Raw genomic sequence first — 10,458 nt, forward strand, 5'->3', positions numbered from 1 at the left:
GGTCTCATCCTGTGCAAACAGTGCTTACCTGACAAAAGCCACCCGCTCCCTCTGAACATCCCACAGGCCAGGAATGTGGTCCTGGTCAAAACGATTTTAAAAATCCGCATTAACAAGGAGAACTGCCGCCTATAGCCAATCACGGTTTTCGGACTGTTACCTCGCGATACTCAAAGCAGGACCGCCTAACCTGCAATTTTGCTTTATCGACATCTCACCCGAGAAACGCCTCTGGCGACCATCAGGTGTGGAAGAAATTAGGGCTGTTCTGTATCGCGGAGGGTTTATCTAGGAAGCAGGGGCGCTTATTGAAGCCACTAGGAGACAGAACGCTTTCATCTCTCAAGAACAGCACATGCGGCTTGCGGACTGCAGCCATAGCTACGACGACATTAAGCAGCGCTGTGCGATTTAAAACTTTGCTGTCGACTAATGAAGGTTGTTGGACCGTTGAAGAAAGGAAATTAGCCATCGAAGTTCCCTTCTCGGTGTACGACACGTGTTCTAGCGCTTTACTAATTGAACACAGCCTAGCTCACACGCAGTACACATCACAGATAACCACTACTGGTGTGTATGTGTGCGTGTATATAAATAAATCCCTCCAGATGATGCTCAAGAGTAGAATCATTTTTGCAAATGACGGACAATACTGAAACTGAACTTTTACTGACCATCTGGAAGTTACTCAGACTCGGGCACAAGCTAGTTTAATGGAACAGAGGCCGTGCTGGTATCAAAACAGCAAAAACACGAGTTAAACCGAAAAGTATCAACATTTACAAGCTTCTTTACTCACGGCTCATAGATTCGTTATCAAGATCATTTTCCCCAAGAAGAATTCGCTAAGTAAAACACGTAAAGAGAGCTTTTTCTACACACCATAAATAAAATCGGCTAGCCACATGGGGGAAAAGACGCACCTACCTCCACCGTGTCCCTCGGTGCGGGTAACACTGAGCGCTCACCCCCCCCGCACAGTTATAAAGACTACACGCCAAACACGTGACCGGCCCTAACAACGCGTGCAGCTGTTTCAGTACTGTAACAATAATGCATACAGAGAGCATATTCACTTTGAGACAGGGTGGGATTTTAAAACAGCGTCTAAACTGCACGAACAGAAGTTATAAATTCAACATCTCGTCATGGCCGAGATTACAATCAGCGCCGAAGGCCCATGGCTCTGTGAAAGTGTAATGCTGATCAGCTGCTCACTGTTCCTGCAGCGATCAGGCGGGACTATGACACTGATTTGTAAGAAAGCGTCATTTCAGATCAAGGTTTTATATTAAAAGTTGATCAGTAAACAAGCCTTGACAAAATTAACATTTGAAATTAGGGGAAAATTCCGCCCTGCATCAAATTATCACTGTGAACACGGAGTAATAATAAGGTTTTATTTAAAAGACGTTCATAATAAGATATTTTATTCAAATGTAGCAATATAAATAATGAGGTGTTGTACTGGCATTCTCCATTTTCTGAAACTGTTCACTAATTATGCCTGAACACAACATCATCAAAAGGAGACAATTAAAATTCCTTTTTTTTTATTTGAACAGTTTTACAGATTAAAATCGCCGGACCAACACATACCAAAGAAAACACAGCTGGCTTTTCTATGTCAGGGGTTAGGAAAATAAGTGGAGAAATCCAACAAGGGTTCCACAGTTGTCGTCGGCCACAAAGGCCAGCTCAAGCAACACACTTTCCTCACACAGAAAGGTTGGTTCCGATGGGATCAGTCGGTTTCGCAGATGGATTTTCCACAAGGCAGCTGGTTGGCGAGAACACGGAAACCATGGAGACCAGTCAATGCATAAATAATCTCTTGTCTTAGGTCAAAGAAAACATATCTTGGTTTGCTCCACAGCCCTGTGGCACAGAGTGAGTTAACAATACCAGCAGGAGGCAGTCCGAGATTCAGCCTGTGTGCGTCTCTGAACTGCACCAATCTAACTCAACCACACGTCCAGGTGGCCAAGAAACAGCATTTTGTTAAAAGTCTACTGGAATGTCTTAATTCTTGTTTATTTTGTCAATATGGAATATAAACATCACAAGAGAGCTGGAAGCACGCACAAAAATATCTTTCAAATGTTGGCAGGAGATCTCCAGCTCCCCCCAGGCCTGTTGGAATAGACAGTCCTCCAGAGTCTCCCTCAGTACCGTTAACAACAGGCACTGGAAATCCCAGCTTGATAAGGCTATGGCTCACACAAATATGTCCTCCTTTCCCAATTTTGGAAAAAGAAAATGCTTTCATTGCAAAATGATCTACTAAGAATATAAACTGCGTTGACAGTCGTTTTTCCAACTTGCGTATCTTTTTATAAGAAACAGATATGTTTCGCAGCTCAGTAGTCTCCAAACACAATGTAAACAAGTTTAAACATAGGTATACAAGCAAACGCTTGGACAGCACTGAATTGGCCCAGTCAGAAAAATACAGCTGCAATATACCTGTACACAGAACACTCCAATTCCAGTTTCTCTGCTAACCGATTGGCTCTTTACAAACTTGGAGCCCAGATTTCTTCATTGAAATGCACAGGGGAGCTGTTATTCGGTTTAATGCACAGCCCTTAACACACTGATTCACCTCTTAGTGAGGCAGCTGTGTTTTTACACGTCACACTTTGCACAAGATTGTTTGCTTTTCCCCACAGCCTCTATTCTTTAAAATCCATTTCCTCCGTTTAATGGGATTGTCTGAAAACAATGGAGTCACCACAGACATGTTTAATGTTTACATCAAGAGTCGAATTGCCAAGTCACAGGTGACACCAAGCATGCAGATTGCAAAATGACAGCTTAAAGGGCGTTTTAAAGGGAAGTAAACAGATAAGTCTATCTGCGGAAAATAAGAGAGCCCTAAGGAAAATCCTCTCCATGTGTTGCAGTAATTTAAGACACAGCAGATTGCAGATTTATTTGAATTACACAAATGCACCATCTCTGTCTATAAAGAAGCAGAAGAGATCACACAAATGTACTGTTATTAAAAGTCACAGTTTCATTGGCTCTTTCCCCCCCACCACATCATTCATCTTCATTTTCCTGTCATACCTGTTCGTATCCTAGCCTATGCATTCTCATTTTCCACATTTTACATCTTTCGGATGGATGGAAAATGGTGAAATGCCCCCACACTGCAAAAGGCAAAACTCACTCCAGGAGAAAAAAGATTGGCAGCTTTTTTTTCAGTTGTTTCTGCTGAAATGGTTGATTTGGCAAATCAGTTAAGCACCAACAACAACAGAGAAGAGGCTTAACCCCACAAACAGGAAATGCTCTCAGTGTGCACTACAGATTGAGGCAGATATAACGTGTTCCAGTGCGGTTAAGAACTGTTTTACACTTTCATTTCCTGGTTCTTGGACATTTGAGGCCCAGGTCAATTGCTAAATAAAACCAATCCTATTAAAAAGTGAAGTCGGCTATGCTTTTACAATAACTGGGCCTCCAGAATTACTTTTTATGTTTGTGCACCAAAAGGGAAGTGCTGAACAAAAACTAAGAGTGAGTGGTTGAGTTTGCAACATCATTTTCGATAGTTTTTCCCAGAATCTGTACTTTAACTATTGTGCCTTTTTGCTCTAGGGCAGTTAAGGACAGAGCTTTAAATACAGAAACTAAATTATTTTTAAAAGGCGCACCTCCAACTTCAATCTTTTTTTTTTAAATAGCCCTTAAAGCTGCTTACAGACATTTTGTTTTTGAGAGAATCCTTAAAGTAGGCAGGGTGAGACTACCTGCACACCTCGACACCCTCCTGGTTGACTTAGCTGAAGCGTGGAAAACATTCTGACAGCACACAGAGATCAAGGGACTCTTCCCCACCTCCCCAGCTGTGCGACTGCTGCACAGAGGATGTCTGGGGGGCGGGGGCCCCTGGCGGACTGCTTGCCCTGCAGTTGGGTCTCTCACACAGCCTGCAGGCCGCGCTCGTGGCCGTCCAGCTGCACCTTGATCTTGTGCAGCTCCTCGATCTCCTGGTGGTGGCGCTCTGTCTTGTGGCGCACCAGCGAGCGGTAGAAGTGGATGGTGAAGACCACGAAGATCAGCCCCACCGGCACCATGATGATGGTGGAGGCCAGGGCCGCCTGCCAGCCGCTGTGTCCGGGCACGGTGGCGTTGCTCCTGCCGGGCGAGGTGCCCGAGTCCACGGGCAGGAACTTGATCCAGCACAGCAGCACCACCTCCGCCAGGAACAGCAGGATGCCCAGGGCCGTGGAGAAGCCCCAGGCCAGCTCGATGTAGCGGTGCATCCTCTCATGGGGCGACTCGCTGACCGAGTTGAGGTTGTGGATGTTGCTCACGGCCTCCACGTTGGGCAGGATGCAGGTGCTGATGAGGAGGGCGAAGAGGTGCACGGCCACCAGCACGGTGGTGCACACGCTGAAAGCGATGAGCAGGAACCGCGGGTAGTTGTACTCCATCTCCAGCTGCACCTCCACCATTGCCACCTAAAAAAACAACCAGTTCAAGATTCCAACCACTTTATCCAGTTCAGGGGCGTGGGGGAGCTGGAACCTATCCCAGCAAGCGACGGGCACAAGGCAGGGTACTCCCTGGATGGGACACCAGTCCATTGCAGGGCAGACAAGCACAGACATGCACACTCAAATCAGGGTCATCTTTCCCAGAAGCAAATTAGCCTACCAGCATAAATAGGAAACAGCATGTACTGTGGGAGGAAACCAGAGTGCCTGGAGGAAACCCATGCGTACACAGGAGGACAAAAAAACCCCACACAGATAGTACCTACAGCCCCAGTGCTGCGAGGCAGCAATGCTAACCCCTGCACCACCGTGCTGAACCATATTGGGATATTTTTATTTCTTAATCACAGGATATAAGGAGGAAATATTACCCCCATACAAACTCCACACAGTCTGCTCCCCAGGTCTGGAACTGACACCAGGCCCCAGCGCTGCTGGGCTGCAATGTTAATCACTGCACCACAGCGCTGCCTGAATTAGGACTCAGGCTCTCAAAATCCCCAAAGCAGCTTCCATATGGAGTCTCTCTTTTCCCTGCGTACACCTTACAAACCCGCCACACTCACCTTCGAGATGCTGGGCGGGAATGTTTCCTCAGGCCCGTCCTCACTCACAGTTGCACAGCTGCTAGACTAACAGATCCAGCTGAGCTACAGCTGACAATCAGACCGACTGCAGCCACAAGGGTACACAGCCTGATCAACGTGGACACTGTCACCTCAGGGAAACAGAACTAAAACCTTCATTTTTCTCAGAACAACAGGAGGCATGTGTCCAGGCAAAGAGGGGGGGGCGTTCAGAACTCCCAGCACGGGCAGCTCACCATGGCGAAGCCCGACAGCAGGGCGGAGGTGCGCGACGAGGCCTTGAGCTTGGCGCGGCTCAGGTAAAGCTTCCTCCAGGACAGGGCCTGCACCGAATGGTGGTTGGAGGTCACCAGCTCCAGGTAGCTGCGCCGCACCCAGTCCCGGTAGTCCATCCCCCCGTCCTGCGGGCGCTCCGAGGCTCCGGGCGCCGGGGAGCCCATCGGCACGTTGAGCTCGCTGCTCATGGCAGCGCCGCAGACACTGGAGAGAGAGAGAGGGGGCCGTGTTTCAGGGAACCCCCACACGCCCCTCGCTGGCGCAGGCAGCCGAGGACACGAGGGCAGGAAGCGTGGCAGGAGGGGCGCCGCATGGCCGTGTGCGCCGTGGCGCCCCACAGCGGAGGAGCGGCGCCAAAGGCACAGACCTGCGGCGGGTGAGAAGGCAATCACGGCGCCCGGGCCGAACATGGCGCCAGCGGGTACGCGTTCGAAACGGATTTCTGTGGGCCAGATCGCTCCCCTCCCACCCCCCCCCAGTAACTCTTTCTGCTTCCCAGCTTCCAGTGCACCGGCTGCAGAACTCACCCCGGGAACAGCAGCAGACGCCTTCTCCAGACCCCTGAAAACTGGCCCTCAAGAAAACATCAGCGCGCAGATGCCACACCAGGGGGTAAGCCCAGCTCAGATTCCAGCCGTGTCCTGCGGGTCGCCACAGCAGGATGGGAACGCCAGGATCACAGACCTAGGAGTCATGGTGCAAAACTCCACAGCAAACACGCCCTTTAAAAGCGAAGGGAAAAGGACTCTTTTTAATATTTCGTTGCCAGTGCGTGTCCTGTGTAGTGTGCAATCTCATTACCCACCAGGCGTTAACATTAACTAAACTTAGAGGTACGATCTTGGCTAGACAGACTTTTCAAGATAATGAGAACAAATATCTCAATCCATTCTGGAGCCTTTCACGGTCTCCACGGAGCAGCTGAAACATCTCGCTCATCTGCGTCACGTCAGTTTACTGCTAACGTGCTGTAGGCACGGCTAATTCGTGCGATGTTACCACACATTCACCTGCTGCACTAAATGAAAAATGGATTACGTAAGATGCATTTGGATTTATCGGTGCGGTTTTTTTCCCCAACACTTTTGATGTAAACATGTTAACACGCGCCTCTACGCAGTTTCAGAAAATATTGCCCTCAATGCATTACTTCACGCTGAAATATTAGCATAAATATAAAAAAAAACCCAACAGGAATTCGGTTTGACTAACGCAATAATGAGCCGTCGCAGCTAAGTATCATAGAGATCTGCGTCTTCTCTTCGCATGTTTCAGGAGACAAGGATAAATTCGCGTTTCTCTGCAACTTCCCGGCGCCACGTCAGTAGCTACAGCACGGTCGGGCACCCAAATAAACCACCCTCATACACCCGAACAACAGCTCGGACACTATCCTAACCCGCAGAAGCACTGTCACCGTGAAACGTTTCGCAACTCGCCTGCAGAGGCTGCAGGAAACGCGACACAAACTTCTCCTTTGTGTCGGTAAACGCATCCTGTAGCTAAATGTTTACTACGTGATGTCAAGCTGCTGTCAAGCGTTTCCAGAGCCGAGCCGGCCGCTTTCCGGTTCTTACCTTACTGATCTGTGCGTATCATTCCTTTGATGCAGTTTCATCCACAAACTGGGTGGAACCCTCCCTTTATTTATTTATTTTTTTAATGTTTTGAGCGTAAGGGATGCTCTCTCCCTCGTCAACACGGCAGCAATACTCTGTTCCGTTATCGCTCTTCGTTGACGCGCCCCGATCACATGACGAGGGTGCGCCGGATGACCAGCCAATGCCGCAACGGCATCCACGTCACGTGATCGGTGTGCCCGTCACCGCATCGGCAGAAGCGCCAGATGTTCTCAGCTGTTTCCCAGGACCCGTCGCTCGTCCCTTCCGAAAGCACTAGTGACAGGTTCTCCAAAAGCGTTGACGTCAGGCTATTTAACAACATAAGAAAGGTTACAAATGAGATGAGGCCATTAGACCCATTTATTGCGGTTGGTAGTTAGTAGTTAATGGATCCCAGGACCCAGCTGTTTGTCAAAAGACGCTAGCATAGTGGCTTCAACAACTGGTCGGGTAGCGTGTTCTACACTCCCCCTCTTACCACTCTTTGGGTAAAGTACTGCCTCCCATTCTTAGTTGTAAATGCACTTCCACATAATATCTAAACAGTATAGTACGTACTGCATATAGATCGAGTGGTATTTGAAGTCTCTGCACTAGGCTGTGGTGATCACGTGTATTTATATATTGAGCAAACATTGTTATATCCACCTCAGGCAAGAACCTTACCAATAACTCGAGGATAGCCCCAGTGGGTTTCCCAGACACCCAACAACATACCAGCCGCCCATTTCACAACCAGAAATCTCTCTCCCTGGGCAATGCTTTTGTTTTATTCAGTCAGAAACCCCATAATACTGCTCCTAACAGTCACTGAGAATACGTTCTCGAGAGACAGGACGCGCCGGAGCTCAACAAAGCCCTGGTGTGTCATCTTTCTCGAGTTGCCCGTTAGCGTGAAGAGTGCGAATGAGCTCTGCATGGAAACCGAGGCCCGCTGGGCAGCTCTTAGAAGTGGAACAGGGGAAGCAGGAAGGTGAGGTGCACTGTAAAGCTTGCATCGCGCTAACCATTGGGAAAAGAGGCTGGAGAAGGAAACGGGGTCGGCCAGAGACTTGCGTTCACAAGCAAACTACAGGTCTCACCGGCTGGGCTCTGCCAAGCTCTTAATTCCACAATTGAACCCTTAAGAGGATTTGAAAGGATTGGTTTCAGGGTGGGTGTATTTCAATTTCGGATTTCATAAATAAAATACTGGAATAGCACAGTGGTGCCGCGGTTAGTCTGGTCTTCCTCACAGCGCCAAGACCCTAGGTTGAATTCCTAGAGTGCCATCTGTGTGGAGTTTTATGTTCCATAACATTCACATGGGTTTCCTCCCACAATACTGGTAGGGTAATTACACAATACTGGCATACTGGTAATTTAATTGGCTTCTAGGAAAACTGGCGCTGGTATGAGTGTGTCTGCATTTGTGTGTGCCTTGTGATGGACTGGTGTCCTGTCCAGGGTGTACTCCAGCTTCCCTGCAACCCTCTATTGGATGAAAAGGTTAGAAAACAACAAGCAGTCAAGCTCCAGCAATTTATAAGTTCAATTAAGGCTTCATTTAGGCAATTAAGGTCAGCTGGAATGAAACTCAGGAGCTGTGTGGACTGCTGGGACCAGGACTCAGACCCCTGCTCTACAGAACTAATTTTGTGAACCTTCCAAATTAATTACAGCCAACACCTCTATCCAAGTTTCAGCAGGGCAGTGGGACTTACCTCTTATTAGCATGCTCATTAAAACATGTTACAGTCTCAGATCTAGTCATCAAGTTCGAGTACTGTTACTAAACCATTGAGTACATTGATTACTGTTTAAAGGCCAATAATGTTTAAATGGATTAAGGCCTTAGTCCTTTGTAAAGATCATGAAATTAGTCAGTATTAAATTCCAGATTAGACCTTGTGAGAAAACCAACAAAACTGTGTAGAGTCACATTATATTAGAACCTGACAGTATAGATGAATATATTCAAGGTCCACAGAAAAAGACTGAAAAAGTACAACTTATATTTTCAAAGAATTTAATGAACAAGATAACATTGTGTATCCAAGAAAAAGGGTAGATTTCTGTTTGGAGCAAAATATTGTATTACACTAGAAATATAATTTTCTGTGAAGCACACTTTTAAAAATGACCAATTTTTCTAATTGCATCATAGCTGTTTTAGATTCTGCCTTGTAAGTTAGCTTTTTACAAGCGGATTTACGAGGTAGATTGTGAAATAGGAACATTGGAGAGCTCACCATGATCAGATTGTGCAGTACAGGACCCAGAATCTCCTACAACCCACCTGCACAAATCAGGGTGGTTCAATAATTAATCTTCATTAATCTTCCATATTAATAAGCCAAGAAAAACCAATGAATGACAGACAACAACCTTGCTCACAAGCTGGCCAGCAGAGGGCGCAATTAGACCAACTTGTGGGTAGTGGTATGACCTCTCCTACCCCTAACCACAACACTGCTCATTATGTTTTTAGATTGTTTTTGCGTTACTAATGTTGGTTGCAGAGACATTACATTTGCCAGCACATTTTGTGATGAACTTCCTGTTATGATGAAGAATACTAGCTCTAGTCTTCCTTTCAGCCACAACTCAGACAAATGGAAAAGCTCAGAATTAAGAATTAAATACCAAAGGCAGGCAATTACGGAAGTGAAGAGCCCCATTTGGGTGCCTTACGGTTAAAAATGAGCAACAAGGCGGAATTAATTACGACCACTTCCGATATACTCATGTTTACATGTGAGTCCTGATCACGAGGGGTCCTATGAAATTACTGATGGAGAAGGATATAGAACCAAAGAGGTGAAAACATCATTAGTTTTGTTTGACAAAGCATACAATCCCCTAAAACTTTTAGTCGTGTTTCACTAGAATTTCTTGAAAGCCTCTGTAAAACTGCACTCTTTACAGTATGTGCCATTAAATCACACAAATAAAGGAGACACTATTTTAGCTCTGGCCTTGGAATTACAGATGCTAAAAGCTCAAGCAAACTGAAAACCCTAACAACAACAACACATGCCGCCATGTGAAACTCGCAGAGGAAACTTTCATACCCGGCGAGCTATTGGATAACAAGCAAGGGAGCTTGTTCCCAGATGTTAAACCATTTCAACAGGAAGCCTCTAATACAGACACCTTCACAAAGACTGACCATGTATTTCAATTCAAACAAGAGCGCCTTCCATCCATTTTCTAACCACTGCTTCCAATTCAAGGTTGTGAAAGCCAGAGCCTGTTAAAACAACCACAAAAGCAGGATGTCGCTTACTGGGAATAAGTAGCAATCGGGATAACATTGTAAACCAGTGAGACCAACTCTGGTTCCAAGGAGCCACAGTCCGGCAGGTTTGTTACAACTTGGGGCACATGAGGTTTGATCAGTTTAAAATGTTCACTGGGTCATGTTTATTCAGTCATGGCCTGCTGTGGGTCTTGAGAGAAATAAATTGATGGCTCTACCATTTG

General features: G+C 46.7%; 1 protein-coding gene across 2 annotated transcripts; it reads right to left on the minus strand.

Moving 5' to 3' along the window:
- Positions 1–1,536: 1,536 nt before the first annotated feature.
- orai2 (ORAI calcium release-activated calcium modulator 2) lies at positions 1,537–7,231 on the minus strand. Of its 2 annotated transcripts, XM_088907149.1 has the most exons (4): positions 6,949–7,231; positions 5,899–6,093; positions 5,332–5,575; positions 1,537–4,472 (listed from the first exon to the last, which is right to left on the minus strand). In XM_088907149.1, the coding sequence occupies exons 3-4, from the start codon at positions 5,557–5,559 to the stop codon at positions 3,930–3,932; spliced, it is 771 nt and encodes a 256-aa protein (XP_088763275.1). In that variant the 5' UTR covers positions 5,560–5,575; positions 5,899–6,093; positions 6,949–7,231; the 3' UTR covers positions 1,537–3,929. The 2 variants fall into 2 exon arrangements, with proteins under 2 accessions (XP_088763275.1, XP_088763274.1); XM_088907148.1 differs by lacking the exon at positions 5,899–6,093.
- Between the last annotated feature and the right edge of the window lie 3,227 nt (positions 7,232–10,458).

Source organism: Atractosteus spatula, chromosome 27 (genome assembly GCF_055471065.1).
Source record: "Atractosteus spatula isolate fAtrSpa1 chromosome 27, fAtrSpa1.hap1, whole genome shotgun sequence".
NCBI classification, from domain to species: domain Eukaryota; kingdom Metazoa; phylum Chordata; class Actinopteri; order Semionotiformes; family Lepisosteidae; genus Atractosteus; species Atractosteus spatula.